The sequence below is a fragment of the Spodoptera frugiperda genome, chromosome 11, assembly GCF_023101765.2.
Source record: "Spodoptera frugiperda isolate SF20-4 chromosome 11, AGI-APGP_CSIRO_Sfru_2.0, whole genome shotgun sequence".
Classification (NCBI taxonomy): Eukaryota; Metazoa; Arthropoda; class Insecta; order Lepidoptera; family Noctuidae; genus Spodoptera; species Spodoptera frugiperda.
Genome location: NC_064222.1, coordinates 5,391,082 through 5,417,134, shown reverse-complemented (window position 1 = coordinate 5,417,134; position 26,053 = coordinate 5,391,082). Strand labels below are relative to the sequence as shown.

Below are 26,053 nucleotides of genomic sequence, written 5' to 3'. Positions count from 1 at the left end.
AGTCTGGCGAATGGTGCCAGACTTTTATATCCACATTTACATTTTCACGAGATTTTGGCATAGACCTTTCTATTTAATTTTCGCCTTTTTGTCTTCTAACTCACTTACGTAAGTATGTCAAATTGTTAAAACGGGTATTGCCAAAGGTTACCCTTCCAAAAGGTAGCTCAAATCCCCAAAGACTTTTCAGAAGGTTATTTTCGCAAGTCACATCGACAGTGCGCCAGTGACCTGGTTCGAAGTCATTGTTACTTAGTCCCTACCACCATTTGATGGATCAATACACTACATACATCAAATGACCCACCACACGATTGGTGGAGGTCACCATCCACCAGCAACCAGCATTGTTAATAATACATATTGTATTCTGTTTTTGTTGTTTAGGTGATTTGAACTTTCGGTCTTTGACTGTTACCTTTTAAGTTGAAGGAACTAAGAATTGGTTAGTTCATTGAAGGGGCAACCAATTTCCGAAATTGTCAATAATAGAATAGAATCCAGATCACTGCCTGATTCATGGAATTTATAAGTAACTATTAATTTAGAACCGTGCCTAATGTATCTTTCTAGTAAAAAACACAATTTTCTGACCTCTAAAAACCAATAAGCGAAATACATAAACTCATTTCAAACAGAATGTCTTTGAAAACAACAATGCAGTCACGGATGCAACTAAAGGTCAATTATGTAAATTGGACAGGAAAGCAATTTAAACTCGGTCGACTGGGGTTAAGCTCTCATTATACAACGTTTGCTAAGTTCCAAAAGTATAAATAGAATTGCATGAAACCTAAAAACAGGTGATTTTCATCATTTTGTTGCAAAAAAGGTTACATCAATCCCATAAAAGTCTTTTATCTTCCTCGTTGGTCGTGTGGTCGCAAGTGCGACTTACCGGCAAGGGATATTACTGGCCTTTTTTCGGTTTTTCGAAAAAATCAGAGTAGCACGGAGTGTGGAATTGTGCCTAGTACTTGGCAATAGGTTCAACCCCTAATTCATGGGACTTGTAATACAAATGGTATAAACTGGGTGTACATTGTATAGCAGCATTACGAGCGGTAACACCGCTATACGTATACGCTACTCCTTTGGGGATAAAAGGCGTGACGCTGCTATCCTCTGAAACATTTTATTTCAGCAAAGTACTCGACACTAGATAAAATAACAATCAATCATATAAAAGAAGCTATCAATAACAAAGAAAGTATAGAAGAAACACTGACGTCATAACTGAAGTTCAGTAAGATAGAGATAATGAATAGACCCACGCAAAACCCATCTGTAACATTTTAAGACAAAGGCATTTTAAGATCCATTCGAAATTAGTTTCACAAAAAGTTTATTTAAAAGGTCCATGATGACGTCAAATGAATTTAAAATCGAAGGAAAGGAAACCCTACAATAACATTAAAACCAGTTTCTTAAAACCTTGAAAACTACAACATCGTATGTTTTAAAGACATGACGCATAAAAGAAAACACAATGCATACTACAATGGCTGACGAGTCGAAACGATTGAATAGTTGTTTTATTGTCTCCTAAATGGAAACGTGGTTTCATTGTACAAATCTACCACATTCAGACTTTAATACATACCTACAGTTTTATTGACACTGCCTCGTTGGCAGAGTGGTCGCAAATGCAACTGCTGGACAATGGATCTCGGGTTCGACTCCCGGGTCGGGCAAAGTACTACTGTACTTTTTTCGACTTTTCGAAAATTTCTCAGTAGTAGCATGGAGTCTTTAATTGTGCCCGGCATATGGCAATAGACTCATTCCCTATTACATGGGACGTAAAACACAAAATAATGGTGAAAAGTGGGTGCACCTCTGCCTACCCTTTCGGGAATAAAAGGCGTGATGTTGCAACAACACAAGTTTTATTAAGAAAGGCACAGTGATCACAAAGACGTGTTTACGATTACGATACTTTTGATCTTCCGTGTGAGAGCACGTCTCACAAAATGGTAGTAAAACCTGATATCATATTGACATTAAACACAAACTCATTGGACCTTGAAAGGGAACGATTGGACCTTCAAAGGGCTCCAAGAAAACGACACGTCGAATTTATCATTAAAACCAGACGAAAGATGGCAACTGCTATTAATCTGACATCAAATATTAGGAACTGAGATTAAATTTGTCAATCAAAACTTTGCTCTTGTTAACGAAATGGTAGAAAGGTTTTTGATATCTTAAGATATCTTTCTAGCGAATATTAAATACGACTTAAATTGTACCTTTGCGGAATCTTAGAGACACGAAGCTGTCATCGTAAAAAATAATTCTAGAAGTAATATAGAGGAAGATGTTCAACTGTTATGGGTCCTCTGTATCCAGCATGGCCGCATGTTGGATACAGATATCCAACATGCGGCCATGTCATTGGTTGTTAAAATAATCTCGACCAATGATGAGCGAGATCTATTCGAATTGATAATTACAGAAAAGTCGAGCAACAGATCTGTTATCACAATACTTTTAGTAATACGGATAAAAACAACAATAATTGTAAAGCAAAAACTAACAAAACAGCCATCCTAAACAAATCAAGTTTGTTTGTTTGTTGTAACCAAACAGTTTGCGAAAACAAAGAGATATATTCCCAAATGGTTTTACTGAACGTTTCTCTCTAGTCAGCTATACATTTGAACTCACGTACTCTCGCCAAGGCCCCGAGAACTTCAAACAAATGTAATGCGGTTAGACTTTAGACATTTTAGTTAATCTGTGCTACAGCCTGGAAGACTTGAGCAGGTTAATATATTTATGTACGAAAGGAATAAATAGGTAATTCGCTTCGCTATAGAATTACGGCTTTTAGACGATTCAAATCATGGTTGAGGTACTTTGAGCTTAACGTTTCGTGGTCACCGATGCGGTCATGTATAAAATCGGGTTTTCGGGCGCTAAACATTTAGTTGTTTATCTTCAAAGGAGCAGAGGTAGGTAAATAGACCTACTTTTCAAGAACAAATTGGATAATTTTGAAACGCAAATCTTTATCCCGCGAACGGATGACCTCGTGCTTAAACAGCAATGGCGCATTCGAACAAAAAGAATGGAAAACAGCATTAACATTGCAATTGTAAGGCAAATTCTGCAGTAAACGAGCAACAGTCATATCTTACAATCACTGATCTACATGGCAGATAGTATTCTTTACTTCGAAACAGAAAATAAACTCCCAAGGGCCAATGTATAACAAAAAGACTACAATATAAGCCTGACCTTTGCTCTTAACAAAGTCCACGGACGATTGAGTCTTTGGAGATGAAAGGAAGAGGGCCATTGAATTTCTAACAACTAGCTGATAGCTGAATAGGCTTTATTTGAATACATCTTAATATTACGCCTCAACGACGATCATTTATACTCTATTCTGTTCACTTCACTTCGCAAAAAGAAATTAAACTAATGCGATTTTTCATCGTCATTATTCTTTATCATTAAATCAAAATGTCATTAACGGATCTTTAAAGGACTTCCTTAATATGAGAATTATGAAAGAAGGAAAAACCTGAATGTTAAAATTAAATTATTTTCTACGTAAGTCCGTAAGTCAAATTTGTCTCTTCCTGTTTCGAAGTACGAATACTACATATGAATTGATAATGACGTCAGTGTTACTGACAATTCAGAGTGGGTACAGAGAAAATGTCAAAAACTAGATTTATCTTCTCTCAAAAACTCAGTAGACAATCTGTCTGTAGATTTAGCTACTGGAAACAAACTTATGTTACATTTTATATGAAGAGCATAAGCTCTATAGCAATATGACATTGCTATAAAGCAAAATTTCATCTTTAGTCATAAAATCTGCCTTCAGACAGACCGGCTGTTAACAAACAAACTTTTAACAGTACAACACGACGCGACAATCGATTTGTAACCAGTCCCTCAATTATTTCTAACTTAAAAATTCCATTATCAAAAAATGGCGAATCTAATTTGGTCCTAATGTTTACATTTACAGACCTAATGATATTTTAATCGGTTAATTTAGCATAAAAACCTTCAAAACTTCCTGATGTCTTCAAAATGTCTGTTAACACAATTACCTACCACTACTTATTATAATACTTGTCACAAATAACTATAATAGATACTGGTTAGATATGACATTCAACGTAAAGTTAATTAAAACCGTATCTGTAAACGTATTTACTTTACATAACTATAATTTACATGACAATAAAGTTTATGGTACTGTATTCAAATGAGACATTGAAATCCAAATATATTTTAGATTTAAAACTGTTTATGTAGGTATGTAATCTAAGTACACGATTAGTGCAAGTTGAAAATACTATGCAGACTCGAAAAATAAAATCCGCCGGCCGCTTGGACGTAGTACTTACTTACCACTTAAGTACTTTCCTAATGAAACCTATATTAGTTGCGGTAACTCTATAGAAGGAGATCAAGAACCATTTGATCAACAAGATTTAACTTAAGATTACAAAACCTTTATAATAAATAAAATAAACCCTTATACGACGCTAACAGGTATTGCCAAAAATGTATACATATAATAAAACAGATGGTCCTTAGGGCACCAATAATATAACTTTTAGAAAATTAGAAAATGTTCAATCAGGCTTGTTTCAAGTCGTAAACAATAAAAAAATGTCATTACATGTCTTTCATTCTGTAAAATTGTACATTTCCCTTAATTCGGATCAAAGGACCAAGGAATAAAATTATGGTCCTTTTGCGTTTAATTTGTGAGGGAATTAATGTCAGTCAAAAAGAAGAATTTAATTAAAATGAGTTACGGAGTTATTCAAAGGATTTTATTAGGTGGAGGCCTATCAGACCAGACAAAATTGACATTTATTGGAATTCTTATACCTTATGAACGGAAACCCTTTGGAAGTAAAGGCTTGTAAAGTATTTTTGGAGCCTTAGTAATTGTTTAGAAACCAAACGCGGAAAATAATAATTACTTGGTAATTGTTTAGAAACCAAACGCGGAAAATAATAATTACTTTGATGTCACACGTCTCCATATAGACAAATCTTTTAAAACCATTCTCATATTATGTTAAAGTTACATGATTCCCGCGGCCAACAAAAATATCATAAAATGTGTGTAAAATACGAAATTACTCTTAAAAATACCTAGCTAGATAATTCTTGATTTTTATGGAACTGAATTTTATTTCTGGGTGAGGCGAGACGAAATATCAGATTACAGAATACTGACTAAAAAATACCCTGTTCCTACTCCAGCTTCTTAGGTTGTCCGCAGTACTTGTATTGTATTGATAGTTTCAAAATATGGAAATAGAATGTAGAATAAGCAGTAACCAAAATCGTTGACCTTGACTTGTAACTCCATTAATAACTTGAATGAACAGGCACATTTTATGCAAATCTGACGCACGAAGCTCAAGTAGCTAGAATTTAACAACCAACCATTTAAAAAGACTATCAACAACATCTTTCTTTGTAAGAAAATATCTCATTTAGCATTTAAAAAGACTATCAACAACATCTTTCTTTGTAAAAAAATATCTCATTTAGCATTTAAAAAGACTATCAACAACATCTTTCTTTGTAAAAAAATATCTCATTTAGTTTAAGTCTTTGACTGCCAATAGAAAACTGTTGAAGGCAAATCCTCCACTAACGTCGGTCACCGGTGACCCCCGTGGCGTTTAAAGTGTTAAGTCAGTCCACGACTATCTGGAAATGTCGAAGTATCTGATGTGCGTTGGCAAAATTGGATGCGAAAGTTAAATTTATTTTTTTATAGTATAGGGCGGCAAGTGAGATGACTGTGTTGCGTGCCTTTTAAATGTTCGGGTTTTGAGAATTAAGGGTTGGAGTGGAGTACCTATTAGAAGTAAATTAAACCTAATTTTGTTGTGCAACCAAACGTTGTACTTTTTAATTTAATTCTGAGAGGTGAGAAATGAAGAAGGTTTCGTTTTTAATAGTTAATGTAACACGCACTTTTCCCGGAGCTGCTAAACTGTTTAGCGGGTTACCGGGGCTCCGGCTCGTAAAGCAGGAGTAGGAACGGGGTGGTTTTTAGTCAGTAAGAGTCTGACAGTACCGCAGCTGCGGACTACCTAGCGGGTTTACCGGGACTCCGGCTCGAAAAGCAGGAATAGGAACAGGGTGGGTTTTACTCAGTATGAGTCTGACACTACCTCTCTTGTCACCCAAGGCGGGAGAAGTCATTAGAGGATTTTCCCATCATAAAAAAAACACCTAGGTACTTTTCACCAGACCTATTGAGTCCCGTGTCCCAATTGCGCAAGTAATATTGCAAACAATAAGTTCATATTAAAATAAATAATAGTTTCAATTTCAATCCCCCATTATCCATTCCTGCCATTGAATAGTTATCATTACTATAGCACTTTATAGTGCAAATTAAACATCTCCATATAGGAAACTTTCTTTCATCACCTCGGTCCTTTAGAAAAAACAATGCGTAATAAAATTATCCTTATATGTTCAGGCAATTATTTTTATAGGCATCTGTTTGTTCTGACGTCAGGATTTTAAGTGGTTATATAGTTATTATTATGATATTAGGTATAAGTAGATACCTGGCTATTACCTGCAATCATAATAGTTATAAATTGCAAAACTGCGTCATTAGGCGTTTGGTCACAAATACCACTAATGACCGCAATTTCGGGTATGACATACATACGTAAACTGTCTCCCATAGGGATAGGCAGAGACAATGGAACGTCAATTGCTACGAATGAAAGTGAAAGAAGTAGGTATGTAAGATACCTACTTCTTTCGCTTCATCATCAGTCAACATTCTTTTCATTCATGCTTGTCTGTTAATAGTACTTTAAATTTAGCAATATAACTAAATAATTTATTTTGACAGACTAAAATACTTAGGAACTAAAAAGATCGACAACTCTCTAAACTTTAGAGTTTTTTTTAATCACGTCAACACAGATTCGCTAGCCATACACACACAGATATGCCCGGCAAATGTGCAACATTTACTGATGGAATGTACTAAGAACAAAGATGAAAGAGATGCATTGATTAGGGATTTTGATTTAAATGTTTTCGATCTAGGGCTCGTCTTCACTATTTTAGCGAATCCTAAATCAAAAGTTGCAAAAAGATTGTGTGGTCTAGTACAACATGTTACTTAATAACAGATTCCTAGATTAATTATAGGTTACAATTTCCTAGGTTAATTATTTAGTTACAATTTGTAAGTAGTGTTAAAATAAGATAGATTATAAGTTTATCTGTGTAATAGTAGCGATAAGGTACAATGGGGTTGGCGTATCCTTGTGGATAAAAACCCCTTATAATTTTAAAGAATAAAAAAAAAAAAAAAATGCCCGGCAAATTACTTGAACGGGTACATTTTTGAAGAGGGAAAAGCATCCAATGACTTCTCCCGCCTTGGATGAGGCGAGAGGGAGTTTCAGACTTTCACTGACTAAAAACAACCTTCTCCTGCTTTGAGCTGGAGCCCCAGTAACCTGTTACATTATCAGCAGCTCTGGATCTGATTAGGTACCTGATGGGTAAATCTGTGTGTCTATGGCGAAAGGCATGGATGTGTCTACCTGCCATACCTAAAATGTGGGATGTGGAATGTGGGACCCGTTAAGACAGATCTGAGGAGAATATCTGTGCATGTATTGCTAGCTAATGCCAAAAAACCCTGCTAAGATATTTGTCTCATTTTTTTTGTGGAACTAGCAGACGTGGATCTAGCAGACCTGATGGTAAGCAATCGCCGCCACCCCCATGGGCGTCCATACACTTGAAACATCAGAATTGTTACAAGTACATAGCTGGCCTTTTGGGAGTTAGGAATTTAAGGGTTGCTGGGGAATCAGGGATTGGGAAGATGGGAAGGGGGAATTGGGCCTCCTGTAACCTCATTCACACAATGCAAGGGTTGTTTCACGTCAGTTTAAATGCAGTCCATGTTACACAATTTATAAAGGAATTAATATGGAAATAAAATTGAGATCAAAACTAAATATAGCATTCATTAATATTTTCAAGGACTGTGATGTAAGAATGTGAAGTTTTAAAAGACAAGTTTTAATTTGTTTGCACTAAAAATAAAAACAAGGTTTTTTTAAGTCTGAATAATAAATGCAGTTTTATTACCTGGTTTGAATAAAAAAATATTCTTTAATTCTGAATAGCCTGAGTTAGTTTATTGTTCTTAAAATTTATTTTCAGATTTAATTTTGAGATTAATTACAAGTGCACCTGCTGGACAAGAGGTCTCAGGTTTGATTCCCAGGTTAGGTTAAGTACATATTACTGATTTATTTTTAGAAAAATTCTCAGTAGTAGCATTGAGTGTGGAATTGTGTCCTGTAGTTATATGGCAATAGGCTAACCCCTATTGTATGGCTCACAAATAGTGATAAAATTTACATTTTGTTTGAAAAATGACAAAATAGTATTATTTATTCAAAAACTAAAATAATGCATAATCTCATAGAATAGTTGGTAATTATCATAATTAATGCATTTAATGTAAGTATTATCTACATTAAAAACCAAAAAATAAATACTGTTCCATAGTTATTCAAAATTACCATTGTTATGAATTCAATGACTTGTTTTCGCTTACAAAACATTAATTTTCATTTTAGATTAAATACCTGTATACTTTATTTCCTAGTTTATTTCATTAACGATTGGTAAAAAATAGACAATAGCCTCGGTTATCGTAGGCTGAACCTTTGTTACAGCAATTATAGTTTTTAAATTATGTAATTAAATACATAAATATTATCTATGCACATAGCTGGCACATTACAATATGTTCGATAATCAAATAGGTACTTATGACGACTTTAAACTCATAGAGATTTACATGCGACATTGTATTATTAAATTATAAACATAAATAGTACTCACAGCACTTCAGCACTCTGTTTCAACTCTTCTGTCTTCATAATACGATTGTCAAACAACTCTGGCCCATTTTTTCTGCATGAATAATACTTTTCTATGCATGCTTTCGTCTTATCCATGTCCCCATAACACGCATTGTAGAATAGTACTAATTGTTTATCGGTCAAATCCTTCGGTACATATTTTGATTTATCCAATTTCTGTGTCCAATAACGCAGCTCATTGATATCGTCCTGGGAAAATTTATCCATTGCTGCCGTCGCCTCATTATAATCAAACTCCAAATCCACCAACATGTTTACGCTTTTTATCTATTTTTGTCGTAAATCGTAAAGGAATTTGTTTATGTTCAACATACACCCAACCTCGAACACGATAAATTGACAACTAATGATGAAAAAATTAAACAATTAAAAAATGATAGGAGTCAAACGAGTGTTGCCAAGTTCTGAAAATATTTCTACCAAAAATCAAATCAGGTTCTATTCAAAGGTTTTTGGGCTCTTTTACAGAAAGTAATCTTTTGGGATGAAATACATCAACTACCTATGTAACTATGCATCTTTGCAAGACCATCGAGATTATGAAGTATTTGTCGTAGCTTGAGATAAATGTGATTAAGCATAAAAGTAAACGTAAACGGATTAAAAATATGGATTCTACTACTTCCTCGTACGATTTACGATAATACTGCTTATTCAAATTGCTGCTAACTTTATATTATTCAAAATGAGAATATAAAATATAGATAAGATCTTCATATTTTCCTAATGTTTTTCCAGAGAAACAAACCTTATGATTATTACCAAAAAAGCTAAATTCAAATTATTTTGCAAAACTTATTGGAGGACAATGGTTGTACTTATCGCTCCTATAATTTTATTACCAGTTATATTTATTAGAAGAAATAATGTAAGTACCCTATTTTTATCGACGACTGCAAAAATGATTGTGACCGAGAATCGAATTTGCAACATGCTATTATCGAGCTGGTCACGCAGCCACTGCGTCAACTCTTCAATAAATGAAGAAGTCTTGTTGTGGTACTCATACCACAACAAGTCTCCTTCATCTAACAACCCTTACCACCGTCGTATAGTAGTCCTGGTTCTTTTTATTCACGCTTTTGTTTATTCTAGGCGTACAAGAGTTTCTACGTATTTTTGCTCATGATTGTATACTGGACTCTCGACGTGCTCCATCCTTGCGTGTTGGCCATCATGCCCATCGGTATATCTTGTGTCATGAGCGGAGTTGGCAAGAGTTTTATTAGCGAGGTAATTTGATGGTACCTTTTCGTGATGAATAAAGTGTTAGGTTTCTGAATTTCGACTAATAACCCACATATCCCATGAATTTATTTGCGATTGCGTATTTTTTTGTATTTTAGAACCTTCAAATATTACCTACACATACAAAAACTCAGGCCTGTCTCCCATGGGGTCTTTTAAATAAAATAAACTAATTGATTACGTTTTCAGATGTATATTCGAAACGACCTACTGGACTGTATTGGAGTGATGATGATCATTATAGCAATAGAGAACTGTATGGTGCATAGGAGAATTGCTATCAAAGTCTTGCTCGTGTTCGGATGCTCTCATTATCGGTAAACAATACTCTCTAGATATAACGACACAATTAAAACAGACACCCAAAGGTTAAGGAAGGAGGCCTACCCAGAATTCGTGGCTAAAGTGCACATTTCGCTCGACCGCCCAAAAGAACCGATCAAACTTAAATCCCTGAAGTCGATTATTATTTTAAACTTAGTACAAGAACAATGATTCACTTAAGAAATTGGGATCAAAGCTGTTCGTACTTTAATATCATAATTAATTGCAAAAGTCATTGCACATCCTCATTCACACATACACATACACACAAATACAATAGTTGTGTGTGTGTGTCAATGTATATGCGATTTTATACTGCTTTAAAACGGTCGATTGGATAAAAAGTTGATATTTAAAAAGAATAAAAGTTCTCGAGTACTTTAATTATGGCCAGTACCAAATCCCTGCTCTGATTACAGACTAAGTTTTCTCCTATTCTTCACATGTATGTTTCTCTCAATGTGGATCTCCAACATCCTCGCTTGTGGTCTGATGATGCCAGTCGTCAAAGCTATCCTCCTGGAGCTTGAAAAGGTAACTCCTTAAAAAAAATCGTTGCCATGGTCTTTTCCACAAATCTTCATGAAATTTCATCAGCCGAAAGACGTCCACTATTGAAGAAAAGCCCCTTAGTCCTCCAAAACGACAAGCCACCACCTATCTACTGGCTCCTCGCAACTCTGAAGATGTTGTAGGTTCTTCTAGTGAGATATCTACCCATGAAATATCTAGTCGCCGTAATTCTCATTAGTAGTCTCATTGATTTCAACCCCTATAATTGTTTAAACGAAACTTGCATACTACACATTATAATTTATGATAATCCATTTTAGATGGGGATCTTAGAATTATATCAAACTATTGGGAAAGCAACTCAAAAATCTAATAGACATGAACAAAAGTAAGTGATTATTGATCATTGTTTTCAATTATTGCTTCATTATACCTAATTATCAACATTTATTGCAGCATGGCAAGGCCATCCAATTTCACAATATTTTATTTTCTTGGACTTGCATATTCGTCTTCCATTGGTGAGTTACTAGGGTGATTCTTATAAGAAGGTAGGTAATGAAGTAATGAGTACTACGTTCCAATTCTTAAAAAGTGAATCTAATGAATAAAGTAGGCCTACTTTTGGTAAACTCTTGGCTTAGATTTCCATGAAGTAACGCCTGATTCTGTTCTATTATCTAGGTTTAGATATTAAAGGGACATTGGTTGACAATAGCTGAGTACTGGTACAATATAGATTTAGTTCATGGTAAGCACTCAATCTTGTTTTAATTTAGGTGATATGGCGACAATGATGGGCAGTCAGACTAATCAAATATTTAAAATTTATTGTGAAACGTAAGTAACGGTCAGTAAAATTTTTATAATACGTTACCGTTAACTTAATAAAAACTATCTATTTTTAAGCATATTTCCACTTGGACCGAAGATAGAGTTTCCTCACTTCATGTTACTGAATCTACCTGGAATGCTGGTTATGGAAACACTACTATATATGTGGATGAACTTCATATTTTTGGGAATGTTCAGGTAAATTACAGATACAAACTGTAAGTATGGCCACCAAGGAACCGAAAGTTTACAAAGGTCCAAAACTTTCTTCTTATTTTGGGATTTTATAAATGAAGTTGTGCCTAAAACCATTTATTTAAATCGAATATAAATAATCAAAGATTTGAAAATTAATTTACTAATTATTAATATTTGATTATTAGTATAATAAATTAAACATCATAATTTATTTTAAATAGGTAGTTTTAATGTTATTTTGTTATGGTAACCCAAGCTATTGACTGCCAGTGACAGGTTGATTAATAAATATGACATTTAGTGACAGTGACAAAAATTTAAGTTCATAAAAAAACTGTTTGTTGTGTTCAATAGTTGTGTTGTGATTTCTGAGTTTCTGTATTATTTTGTTAAAATTATTAATTAAAACGATAATGGATCCCTTAATTATATGTAAATCTCGCCAACGAGCAGAAAATTGGACCAGAGAAGAAAAGGTTTGTCTCATTTAAAATAAAAGTAAAAAAATATTTTTTTGTTATTCGAATATTAAACTTGAAATTCTTTTGTTGCAGAATATGCTTTTTCATCTTATGCGCGAGTCGGCTCCTGTTATTGAGAGTAAGAAAACAGATAAGGAGACAAATCTTAAAAAGGGGAAAGAGTGGCTTAAAGTTCAAAAAAGGTAAATCACATAAATCCATGTAAAGTTTAATTTATGTGTTTGTACCCACAAAGCTCGAAAACGGCTGCACAGAATTAGATGCTGTATTGTGGATAAAATTAATTTATGCTTTATTGTGTTTAATGGAATATGTTTAAAATTAATACTTTTGCTATTCTCATATTTATCAAATCAATTTCATTTCTCAGCTGTAATAAAGTTTTATTTTCCATTCTAGATTTGTAACACTAACTGGCAGAAGCAGAGATGTGGAACAAATAAAAAGATTTTGGATAAGGATAAAACGTAGTGCCGCTCACCATAAAAAATCAGTAAGGCCTAAAGAACCCGCTGCATCTGCAATTAAAACTAAAAGTGCTAGGGAGTTACATCCAAATAGCAAACATATTCGTTTGGTTTTTAAGAAAAAGGAAATTAAGATTGACAAGAATGCTGTGGTAAGTGGATTTTGTTATAAAATTTTTTGGGAGAAGTCATTAGATTTTACCACTCTCGAAAATAAAAGGAACCTACTTCATCATGATTACCAGCTCATTTCTGTCTACCGGAATAGTGTTTTATAAAGATACTAACAGAGAAGTAAATATGATTTTCTTCCTCAAAACTCAGTGCTTCATCTGAGTCACTCTTAATAATATTTTTGCTAAAAACACATTATAATAATATTTAAAACATTTCTAACTAAGTTCCTTTTATTATTCTTACAGGGTTTACATCAACCACAATCAGCATGTCAAGTGGAAAAAAAAGAATCTGAAGCAACCAATCAGATTCTCATGCAAGAGAACACAGAACAGCCAATAGATTTGAATCTAGCTAATTTTGAACAGGACATGGACCAATCACACTCAGTCCAGTTAAAATGTAAACCAATCACAGAGCTAGTAGGCGACAGATTCGTAGATTTAGAACCTGAGACGACTATAAATGAAGAAATAGATGCCAATGACATAGAAATGAATAATTCAAAAAGGGATGAAGATGAATTCTATTATTTTGGTTTGAGTGTGGCTGCACAACTTAGATCTATGCCTCTAACACATGCTATAGATTTGGAATCAAAGATTCAAATGTTAATATCAAATGAAAGACAGTTGCAACTTTGTTTAAATACCAATTAACCTCACCCCCTATTACATGGGACTTATAACACAAATGGTGAATAGTGAGAGTACAATGTACATTGTATTGCGACATTACATGCCGTAATGTGCACCTCTGCCTACCCTTGCGGGGATAAAAGGCATGACATTGTAATAAAGTGCAATATAGATGTAAAAGTGTTTTAGAAAAGAAATAAACTTATTCTGTTACATTTTCTGATAGACAAAATAGTTCTTGCCAGTGTATCCTTGATCTCCTAATATAATTTAAGTACATAATAACCAATTTTAACTTTTATATTTCTAATCTTAGCAATACTTCTATCATTAAAAAAAACTTTTCTTCTATAAATAGGTCTATCAACTTTTGTAAATTATTTCATTTAACAGAGATTCTTTATATGTATTAATTGTAACTTACTATCCAATATTATATTTATAATATCTATACCAACATATTCATAAGAATAAATAATATAATTATCGTCTTTAAACAATTTAGTTTTCTTTTACCTATTTTAGTTTGACTGCATGTGTTGTGAGTTTCCGGCGAGTTACCCTGTCACCGCACCAAACGTGCAGTCATGCATTGCTGCATGCGGTGGCTGGGTGACTGGATGCCGCGCAACGTGTAGCGGGATCGATTCCCGCCCGGAGCAACTCTTTGTGTGATCCATAAATTATTGTTCCGGGTCTGGGTGTCATATGTTTGTAAACTCACCTAACTCACGGCACAGAAGACAATCTTAGTGTTAGGCAACACAATCCAAATCTATACTAATATTATGAAGCTGAAGAGTTTGTTTGTTTGAACGCGCTAATCTCCAAAATTACTGGTCCGATTTGAATAATTATTTTTGTGTTGAATAGTGCATTTATCGAGGAACGCTATAGGCTATAAAACATCACGCTATGACCAATAGGAGCCAAGCAAAGCGGATGAAACCGCGCGGAAGTAGCTAGTACTACATATCAATTGAAGGGATAAAACAAAACTTAATCTAAAGATAATATTTCAGAGGTCGAAGTGACGTAGAGGTCGGTCTGACGGAGGAAGAGGCTCTGTACATAGACACGCTGCTAGCCACTCATTACCGACAGCTTGGGAAACTAAAGTTTCATGAAATTGTTAGTATTATTATTGTTACATATTTATGATTATGCAGCATAAGTAGATCACAATTGAAACCACCTACAATGCGGAGAAATCAATGCAAAAGTGTGCCACGAATGGGCCAACCACTCAACCTATGGATGAGGTTAAAGATGGCTCAATTCTCTGAAACGTCGGCAACGCATTTATTTGAAGGTAACTTCTCTAATGCGAGTGTTTACAATTCATGGGCCGATTGCTTGCCATCAGGTGAACATCTTGTCGTTTATGTACCATATCTACTTATCCATCCCATGATAGGGACATACCTTTTCAAGTTTTCACGGGACTGAAGTTCCAGCAGTGAGGTACCTATATCAAATCTTCAGAAGTAAAATAGGGACTACCCTTTTGGATCAGAATACTAAGAAAGGGTATGAAAATGAATGAAAAAATTAGACACTTATTTTTTTAATCTGCCTTAAGTATCTATAAGGCTACAATACTTAGATAAAATGGAGTTAAGTTTAGGATTAGTTAGAGTTTAGAACTAAAATAAAACCATTCATTTGTTATCAAACAGGCGGTGTCTACTATCGCAATACTGACAGCCGTGTTGCAGGCCACAATCAGCACGGCCCACATCGATCAGACGACGAACGGAAGCCCTGAGTTTCATAAGTAAATAAATATTAATAAGGATTATTTAATAGAATAATTGATTTATCGTACCTACCTACAGATAAATCAATTATCTATATATTAATACGTGATGCAAAAACTTTGGACCGCTTTTTACGAAAATTGCGCGGACGTAAAAGCAAAAAATTTGGTACATTTATAGTTTATGTGTAGGAGAAGTGCATAGCGCTAATATTTTTCAAAAATAATGCTTATAAAGTACATTAAATCAATAAATAAAACATTACACACACATGCATAGTATCTGATCATATTTGACAAAACGTCAAAATCGATAGACATTGCGATGATATTCTCACGTCTCATATGAAAAGAGTTTTATAAAAGAGTTTGAGTTATATAAAAATTATCCTTCAACGTACGTTAAGTGGTATTGTAAATTAAATCATATATGGTCGAATTTCGGCCACTAGGCGACCACTAGTTCTATTAAATCTTTCTTTCCTCAAAAATCTAATAAGTGATTCTGTCTACCTCAAAATTAAATACGAATGCCTGAAAATTATAGGACAATTAAACATTTCGTTCATGGCTCACAAGACTCACAACGCATTCGTGATATCTTATTAATGTTTCTTTGGCTACATCCGGCATCCATTTACTATCAGGTGGACCGTAGGTATACGGTTTGTTGCCATATATCAATTCCCTGGTCGCCGATAAAATTAATTTTCATAACCCTGTGACTAGCTAGGCTAGGGTGGCTTATAAGTCGAAGCATTTATTTCAATTAATCCTTAATTAGGCACATTTTTTTAAACATTATGTAAATTGAATTGTCCGTCAATCTGTCCGTCAGTGAAGCTAGCTAGGTGCTACTAATTACTTACCTAATTTTCGTATTTACAGACATTTCAGGTTGTCGTCGCCATGTGCGCTGTGTGTTGTTCTGTTGTTTATAACGCCTGTCAACCTGGACTTTCTCAGATATTTCAAGACACAGTCAGGTAACACTTAAGTTTGATAAATTATAGAAATCTACCTTTAGGTACCTAGCGAGTTAACGGGACTCCGGCTCGAAAAGCAGAAGTAGGAACGGGGTGGTTTTTATTCAGTAAGAGTCAGGCACTCGCTCTCGCCTCAACAAGGCGTGAGCCATCATTGGATTTGCCCCCCTCCAAAAACAGGTAGGTAGGCAGCCTATGTAGATACATACCTACGTATGTAGGCTGCATCATCACTTACCATCAGGCGAGATAGCGGCCAAACGTCGGCCCATTTAACATAAAAAAAAATGTACCTAATTAATAAATAGATTGTCTATATTTAGATGAGAACACCGAACCACTGCCGATTTCTCAAACCAAGTCTTGTTTGAATTGGAACCTTGTGCGCAGAAATATTCACTGGAGCATACCTTTGATTATAGGTAAGTACCTAAGTCTACACATATAATACGGTACCTAACTAAATAGATTAAATCTATCATTAAAATTTTTAATGTAGTATAATAACCCTAAAGGGAAAGTGGTTTGGATGTTTCTCCGTCAATTACGCTAAAATTACTGAATGGATTTTGATGTGGTATACAGACAGGGTATGAGCTGACTTGGGTGATAGGATTTTTATCCCACGGGCACGTGGGCGAAACCGCTGGCAGAAGCTTAACCACCTATATTTTTTTTAATGGTACAAGTCCGCCACTTCCTCTCGTACCGCTGCAACTCCTGCAAGCCAGGATCTAATGTAGATACAACCTTGAAAACACCGGAACATTGAAGTCCGGCGAGTCCCAGGGACATGAATGACTGTCTTGGATCCCGCAACGAAATAAATCAGAAGATATTATTTGAGGAGTAGAAAAAGAACCCAACCACCTATACCTATATCTACTTAAATAAATCCTAGCTCCAAAGCTACTCTTCTTTTTTAACTAAATAAAGTAGCATAACAAGATACTCTACTTCCAGCCGGTAGCAGCACTCTCTTCGAGTCACTCAGGGACTCTGACATGATACTGGAGTTTGAGAAGTTTCTCCTCATCTTCGAGGGCTGGCCAGCATCAGCTCTGGTCTTCGTCGTCGTACTCTTCTGCAAGACACTTACGGAGTTCGCGTCCAACTTCTGTGTAGTCTACGCTCTTCTGCCGAGCATCGCTAAAGTGGTAAGTAGTAAGATGTAAAAAAAAAGGTAATTTAAAAAACTAAAAAACCCGACTGCGTTTCTTTATAATATTAAAATGAAAAAACCCTAAAACAAGAAAGTAATCGTAAAATTTAAGCAGTTGGGACCCATTCTAAATATAAAGACTTTGTGAGGGCACATACGGCTGGCTTTCTAGAATGGGTCCCGACTGCTTTAATTTTACGATGACTATAACAAAGGGTTTTTTCATTTTAATATTATAAAGAAACGCAGTCGGGTTTTTTAGTTTTTTTTAAATTACCTTTTTTATTTTTATTTTTTTTAGTTTTATTATTTTTTATTTTGATATATCTAGTGTCACTCTCACAATAAATACAAATCAAACGACCCCTATCAAGCGGATATCCATCGAGTCGTTCAGGCTAGAGAGTGAGAAATATTCGAATTTGGCGCCAAAAATCCGCCATTTTGCTTTTTTATTATTTTGATATATCCAGTGTCACTCTCACAGTAAATACGAATCCAACGACACCTCTCAAGTCAAAATCCACCTAGCCGTTTAGGCTGCAGGGCGTGCCAAACAATTATACATACATACATACATACATACCCTTCTTCCCTCCTTCAACCCTCCTTCTGGCGCAGTCGGGTAAAAAGTATAGAATAGAATCAGGCGTTACTTTACGGAAATCCATGCTACACTAACAATACAGTAAAATTTTTAGTTTTAATTCCGCTTATACATGTACTTTTTAACAATAGGTATTGTTAGATGTAAAAAGGTTTCTGTCACTTCCAGGAGACCTACTCTCTGGAGCTGCGGACTGCCTAGTGGTTTTATTCCTTTTTTTATTCATCCAACGACTTCTCCCGCCTTGGGTGAGGCGAGAGGGAGTGTCAAACTCTTACTGACTAAAAACCACCCCGTTCCTACTCCTGCTTTTCGAGCTAGACAGTCCGCAGCTCCGATCAGGCGTCAGCCCTAATGGGCCCCATCTGTGGTAGCTAATGGTTCGTATTTGGTACTTATCGGAATAAAATCGTTACTAGGAATAGTTCAAACTGACATTAGGTTTTCTAAATCATTAGTCACCTCTCACCACAATCATCTGATGTTTAGAAGACAAGGTAGGTGTAATATCAGCACCTGAATTGTGTAAATGCTAAACCAAATTATATTACTTATAAATTCGACAATTTGTAGTAAGGGCAAGGTTGGCACAAAAACAGGCATTCAACCAACTGTCTTCTAGAAAAATATCGAAAGAAAGTACATCTTATTGTTTTCATTTCGTACAAATACTAGAACTGAGAGCTTCAGCTTCTGCAAACTATACTATAACTGCTAACTTAACCCAGTCTTGTACTTATTAATCTGTGACCCAGTCCTTAGTAAGTGTTTTCGGTACAAAATCGTTACTAAGGAATAGATTAAGAAATTATTAAATGTCTATGAGTGTAGCAGTTACTCTGTTAAAATACATTTACGTTAAAATAATCCACATCAATATTGTTTAGAGCGTACTCTGCGACGTGAACCCTCACTACCTGATGATGGCGTCGACCCTGGCCAGCTGTCTGCCGTTCCACCTCGTCACCGGCGCGCCAGTCAATGCCATGGTCAGCGCTTACGTCAACATCCCGCCTTGGACAATGGTAAGTCTCTAAATCTATAATACAGATTGATAGCATTTTTTACAGACTTTAAGAAAGTAGACGAAGTTCGAACACGCAGCTTCATGCCTTTTATTCCCAAAGCGGTAGGCAGAGTGAACTTGCACATTACGGCACCTAATGCCTCACTTTTCACCATTTTTGTTTTAAGTCCCATGCCTATATTACATGAACCTATTGCCATATACTGAGCACAACTCCAGACTCCGTGCTACTACTGAGAAATTGTCGAAAAACCGAAGAAGTTCAGCAGTACTTTGCCCGACCTGGGATGCGATCCCGACCCGTTGTCCGGCAATCGCACTTGTGACCACTCGACTAACGAGCTTCTTGGATCCAGTAGAAATATGCGTATTATATTAATTTGGGAGTACTCTATCACATATTCACCATTTAAAGTTAGTTTTATGCGTGAGGCTGAGGTCATTGGAAAAGGTCTTGTTCTATCTTGAGTCTCAGAGACATGGAAAAATATACTTGACTGAATAATTTGGAATATTGTAAATACTTTGCACGTTTGCTTGCAGACAGAATACAAAGACTTTTAGGCTGTAAGATCTTCCTTTCTAAAATATGTAGCACTTGCAAATAAATGAATTTTGGACATTTCTCTTTACCAGATGTACGCGGGCTTCGGTCCGTCAATTATCGCAGTGGTGGTGGTCTGGTTCACAGTAGCGGTGTGGTCCACCGCTATATGGACCGACATCACACTCAATCCGGAGTGGGCACACGCGAATATCTTCAGGTTATTGAGGAAACAGAATTAGAAATAAGATGGTTATAGTTTGGTGCAGTGAAACCTTAACTGTTATACTCAGAGACTTTTAATGATTACTTAACCCGGTCCTTAGCAATTGTTTTCGATACAATATCGTTACTAAGGAATAGTTCAAGTGATCATTAAATGACACTGAGTGCGGCAAAAATACTTAGTTTTCTGTTATTAAGTAAATTATACCTTAGTTATCTAACTTTAAGATTGCGAATTAAATATTCTTAAATCTCGTCATAGCCTTAGTAAGTCTGTGAATATTTTGTCTACATAAACTATTTAGAAATGGTGAAATCTCGATGTCACCCAAACATTGTTTGAAGCATCAAGTCTTGTTTAAAGGTAAGCGTCTACAGGCCCGCATCGTACATCGTACGCATTCCGTATGACGTCATCAGTACGCATCGCATGTAGGCATTGCTGATGTTGCGGTGCGTACGATGCGGATCAGTGGACGCAGTTGTATGAGTTTCTATACAAGACTAACTAAAATCCGTAGCGTACGATGCGTGCGATGCGGACGATCCGGGCCTGTGGACGTTTACCTTAGTAGGGCAAGAAAACTAGAAAAAAATAAAATAAAAGATAAATAATATATTTGCAACATATTTATTCAACAACACATTCCTTCGATCCATTATTTACAAAATGAGCGCATTACGTACATCTATTTACTACATAATATCCGCAAGGCCATGACAACACATAGGTGTATTAATTTCTATATTTATCATGTACCTTAGGCAAAAGTTTTGGTCAAAGACAAAATGTCTGTTAAAACGGGATTTAAATATGTAATATTTGTGACAATATACAAATCACAACCAACTTATAATATAATATTAAATTGAAGAGTTTTTACAAAAAAGGTATTATAAAACGAATTTAAATTATAAAAATGGTAACATGCATTTTATAGTCGGGAGATTATTGATTTAAAATTCTTGAGTAAAACATTATCTTTTGGCTACGTGACGTCCAAGATAATCTTGGATTATTTTGTTATGAGAGATCAATAGAAAAATAGCGTTAATTATCTAGTACGGCTTACTCACGTAACTATTCGGTGTAACTCGATTGCTTTCAAGCCACGCTATAGTGGCACGCGGGCCCATAGTCATGAATGGAATTGCTTGTTAAGTTACTGACTAAGCTGTACAACATAATTACATATTTAACTTGTCACGAGATTTAATATAAAAAAGATTTATTTGGCTTTAATATAAGTATGCTGAGAACATTGTAAAATCCTTCAAAGATTTGTTTAATAACACCTAGAGTTCTAAATTTATCTTTAGGCTATATTCCATTTAAAACTTGTATATAGTTGTAATTCTGTTATTTAATATAGTTGTAGATGAACACTTTTACTTAGTCATTTATAAAATTAAACATCAGAATATTTGTTTATCCACATTTTGGCCATAATTGAAACAATACAAAATTTCCAGAAAGATAAATAATTGTCAATCAATTCGAAAAATTACACAATTTAAAGGGAAATAAAAAAATAATAATACAAAAAAATAAATCTTAAATTAATGTACGTAATTAACATTCACACAGCTTATATATAGATTTTCTCTAATATACAGAGGGTGTCATAAACATTAAATAACCAGCTTCTGTCAGCAGCTTCACAACGCACACAGCGTCAAACATCCAAACCATCACTTGATGGTAAGCAATCGCCACCGCCCTGGATATTCGAAATCCCAGAGACGTTACATGTGCGTTGCCAACTTGCCAGCCTTTTGGGGGATAGGAATTTAAGGGTTGTTGTGGAGGATTGACAAGACTGGGAAGGGGGGTTAATTGTAACCATACTTACACAACGAAACAGTAGTGTTTCGTTCGATTCGGATCAGCAGAACCGATTTGGATATTTTTTGTCTTCAATTATTTGTGGAATTCTGGGGAAGGTTTAAAAGGTTAGAAAAAAATGTTTGAGGCGGTAGAAAGTTAGCCGGACCAGCTATTTATTTCATATTTATGACACACGTTGTATAGCAATATAATAATAATTATTCCTAATTTGCACTTTTCACACTTACATAGAAATGCATCACAATTATTTTGTTATAGTAACAACAAAAAGCACTTTGTTCTTATGGACTTTTTAAGGCACCTTTATGCTGAATTATTAGCCTTTTCAACGCCATTTTCACAAATATAATCATTCAGAAGTTTCCTCAGTCAAAAATAAATTATTTCGACTTTACAATACAATAACACTTTCATCCATAGATTTAATTATCTATTTTAACATTTTTGTGTAGTGGCTTGACTTCAGAATGACAGCAAGATGTTTATATTATGGCGTTAAAAAGGCTATGGGAGTTTTTCATAATGGAATATTTGACAATAATAATAATAAATAATTATTCTCCCAGCAAAGGTTTTATTCAGTCCACACACCACACATCACACGTACACACACAAAACTAACACACGCACACACACACACACTTCACAATATATTACATTATAACTAGGAACATCCCTTTCATCTGGTTTTTTTAATATATTTAGTATATACCTTCACATAGACGCTTTATATATTAATATAAAATATATTGTTTCGCTATCACACTCGTTTGGTAATAGTGGTAAAAGAACTGCTTTGTTAAAGGCCGGGTGTATTTGGATTGTTGAGATTCTTACAAAATATTGTACAAAAACATGAGATTCTATGTCCTTAATCTTTAAGGTTGATTTTTCAATAAACAAATGTAAATTGAAAGACTAATGTAATATAATTTTTTAGTGAGACAGGTTTTATAGACTGTATTGTCATCAGGTAAGTAACTAAATATTTGACAGCAAGCATTAATTGTGCAAACAGGACTTTTGTTTTACAAAAACGATTTAGAAAATATTTATTTTTATTAATGTTGAAAAATCAGCCCCTTATAGCATATAAAATAGATTCAATACTCCATAAAATTAGATTCAATACACGGATATCCATCCATAAGTTTTAGTATAACTTTTCAATCAAAAATTGTCTTTATAACATAGACATTTAACTTTCAAAATCCTAAAGCAGTTCTTTATAAATACGGGAGTGTGAAGCTCATTTCTATATAGATCCTCACCCGCTTTATTCCGTTGTTATAATATATAATAATTAAACTTTATATTATAACTTACATACAATAATATATTACATTTAGCATATTATTGTCCCAGTAACTTGGTTTGTATATAGGCACAAGGGTTTGGCCATATTACCATATCATATTAAAACATTTAAAATTGAACATAATCTATATTTTTGACAAACAGAAATAGACCTTACGGTATTATAAACTGCAAGCGATTTTCAACCTCAGGTGGTCAGAAATTAAATCGATTTTACTACGCTTATCACACGGAAATTAGTAATTATAACGTCTTGTCTATAAAAATTATGTCCAATTTAAAAGTCTATATTTGTATATTATATGTTTATGTATATATTTTGGCAATGCACATAGTCGGTGGGGCGACTGTCATACTCCACATACATACATAAATGCTGTATTATAAATTATCATATAAAAATGCTTTTATACTGTAGAAAATACGAAAATATTTTATTTATTTACTTATTCACAAAGCCGCTAAATAATGGTGTAGTGTAAATAGCACCTTTTTGTTAAAAGCTTAAGGCCGAATTTTCATTAACGCAATCTTAATATGATTGCAAAACATGCTCAATAATAATTTTAAGTACCAAATGAGGATCAAAACTTAGCGACTCTGTTCTTTTAATGATTTAAAATACCATTATGTTGGCAACATTGAATTACGCACAGATAATAAAAGACCAACAGACTACAAATATTTGATCTTTAAAAAAAATCGTCTATTCGATACTGAGATTACACAACATAACACTAAAGGGGTAAGCAGAGGTCCACATACAATGTAACACCGTACCCCTAGTTACGTTCTGACTCCCATTAATTCGAGATTGCATTACAAAAATAAAACTAAATTTAACATGAGAAAAATGGTAGAAAATGGCACATACCTGTACATATTTCAGATATTTCTTCATCTATGGAAATGCTAGCATATAGCTGTAACCCAACCATAAAATTAACTAATTTTGTTTAACTTTTTAAGGGAAGATAGTTACATGTGACCGAGCCTGTCATGTTTAGGCTTGGGAGGTTGGGTAAAGAGCAATTGAAGTTTGATAAGGTTTGTATGGCATTGTATGAGGTGTTACAGGCGAGAGTGACATTATTGGCTAAGGTTGTGGTCGTGTTTTGTACAGGGGTGGTTGATAATGTAAGGGCGGGGAAGATCACTGCTCCCCATGTTGGGTAGGCGCCCCAGACGATTAGAGTTGTGATGATCTTAGGGCCTATACCGCCGACAGCCTGGAAGAGATGATTTTAAGCTTTATTGGTGAATATGATATTGATTTGAATAAGTAAATACTAAGGACTTACTAAGCTTCAAAAACGTAGCAAAGTTTAACTATTAATATTAATAAGTTAGATTAAGTATAATAATTCTATTGTAACTTTCGTGAGACATACTAAATTAATTATTATGTTGTATGTATATTAGTTATTATGTCAGTAGCAGCGTGACAATCGCCACTTCGTGCGTCGCGGAATGCTGCTCATGAATATGAGCCCCTAGCATGGCTTGAAACTAGTCGAGTTCTTCTCCAAAACGTTACGTGAGTAAGCTGATAACATAATAATTAAGTTAGATGAATCACTCTCTTTTTTACTTCCAATGCAAACAGAGGATAAAATAATATTTTCTGTGGCAACATAACACCTGAACGGCTTAACCGATTCTGATATAATAATTTTTAATTATGTTTTCGTTCCTTGCAAATGAAATTTGATTTAGAAACTGTACTCACCATCTTAGAGGTAGGTATGTGTGCGACTCCAGCGACGATGGCGTTGGGTGGGGTTCCTACAGGCATGTGGAAGGCCATGGAACAGGCCAGCGTCGCGGGAACCATCAGGTAACGAGGGTCGATGTGGAGGACACGAGCCTAGGGGAGAGTAGAATAGTTGTTAAGATGTGAATTGTTTATTGTTATGAATGAAAAATTGATGAATGTTGAATTATATTTTTTTGACTGATATAGTTTGTTTAGGCCATATCATGATTTATTTAAAATAAAGTATTTTTGAATCTATCTTCTAAGGTATAATATACCTTAGATATTAATTAATTCTATTTGGGCTCCTGACTGATTTATTTATGACTGAAAAGCTATTGAGTTGACGTGCCAAAAACTGACGTTTGCACAAATTACTACTAGAGATAAAGTTTAGAGTTTGCAGCTCAAATAATAACACCTAAAAACATAAATTCTCAACTAAAACACATAATCAAACAGTTTTTAGACTAACTTACCATATTAGCCAACACCGGCAGAATAAGGTTAGCAATAGCGACGTTGGAAGTGAACTCAGTGATGAACTGCGTGACCAGGACGACGACCAGTAGCACCACGGCGTGGTTGAGGCCGTGCAGACCTTCGAGAGAGGAGCCTATCATCGCAGACAGGCCGGTCGCCTTGCTGCCTTCTGCTAGAGCGAAACCACCGCCTGGAAAAGATATAGATATTGTTGATTAAAAGTTGTTTATTATTATTGTAGAGCTTTTTTTTTTTTTATGTTAAATGGGCCGACGTTTGGCCGCTATCTCGCCTGATGGTAAGTGATGATGCGGCCTACGGTGGAGCACCTTTTTTTGTGGGGGGAATATTATCCTATGCCTTGTGACTTTGAGTGTCAGAATCTTACTGAATAAAAACAACCCCGTTTCGACTCTTGCTATTCGAGTTTCACCCACTATTTAATTTCGCCATCATTTTCCGGAGCCTAAGTTCACGGTCTGCAACGCTTTTATGATACCTCTAATGTTGCATGT

At 34.9% G+C, this 26,053-nt stretch overlaps 4 protein-coding genes across 6 annotated transcripts in view; 2 read left to right on the top strand and 2 right to left on the bottom strand.

Moving 5' to 3' along the window:
* The window catches only part of LOC118274456 (alpha-tocopherol transfer protein-like), a 42,917-nt gene extending 33,615 nt beyond the window's left edge, over positions 1-9,302 (bottom strand). For both annotated transcript variants that reach the window (XM_035591933.2, XM_035591935.2), the window contains exon 1: positions 8,902-9,302. In XM_035591933.2, the coding sequence (XP_035447826.1) occupies positions 8,902-9,194 (293 nt within the window). In that variant the 5' untranslated portion in view covers positions 9,195-9,302. The remainder of the gene's footprint in view (positions 1-8,901) is intronic.
* Positions 9,303-9,467: 165 nt separating this feature from the next.
* LOC118274987 (protein I'm not dead yet) lies at positions 9,468-20,647 on the top strand. Its single transcript, XM_050696684.1, has 16 exons — positions 9,468-9,570; positions 9,681-9,810; positions 10,038-10,175; positions 10,380-10,507; positions 10,934-11,048; positions 11,348-11,415; positions 11,484-11,548; positions 11,807-11,867; positions 11,937-12,059; positions 14,846-14,954; positions 15,503-15,600; positions 16,471-16,568; positions 16,892-16,990; positions 17,532-17,725; positions 19,225-19,362; positions 20,001-20,647. Exons 1-16 carry the CDS (start codon positions 9,551-9,553, stop codon positions 20,148-20,150), a joined length of 1,734 nt encoding a protein of 577 aa, XP_050552641.1. The 5' UTR covers positions 9,468-9,550; the 3' UTR covers positions 20,151-20,647.
* LOC118274457 (uncharacterized) lies at positions 12,369-14,131 on the top strand. Its single transcript, XM_035591936.2, has 4 exons — positions 12,369-12,535; positions 12,614-12,723; positions 12,941-13,160; positions 13,431-14,131. The coding sequence occupies exons 1-4, from the start codon at positions 12,473-12,475 to the stop codon at positions 13,842-13,844; spliced, it is 807 nt and encodes a 268-aa protein (XP_035447829.2). The 5' UTR covers positions 12,369-12,472; the 3' UTR covers positions 13,845-14,131.
* Positions 20,648-20,748: 101 nt separating the features above from the next.
* LOC118274638 (protein I'm not dead yet) overlaps positions 20,749-26,053 on the bottom strand; it is a 41,995-nt gene continuing 36,690 nt past the window's right edge. For both annotated transcript variants that reach the window (XM_050696682.1, XM_050696683.1), the window contains exons 13-15: positions 25,535-25,728; positions 25,029-25,166; positions 20,749-24,528 (exon numbers count right to left, since the gene is read on the bottom strand). In XM_050696682.1, coding sequence (XP_050552639.1) covers positions 24,256-24,528; positions 25,029-25,166; positions 25,535-25,728 — 605 coding nt within the window. In that variant the 3' untranslated portion in view covers positions 20,749-24,255. The remainder of the gene's footprint in view (positions 24,529-25,028; positions 25,167-25,534; positions 25,729-26,053) is intronic.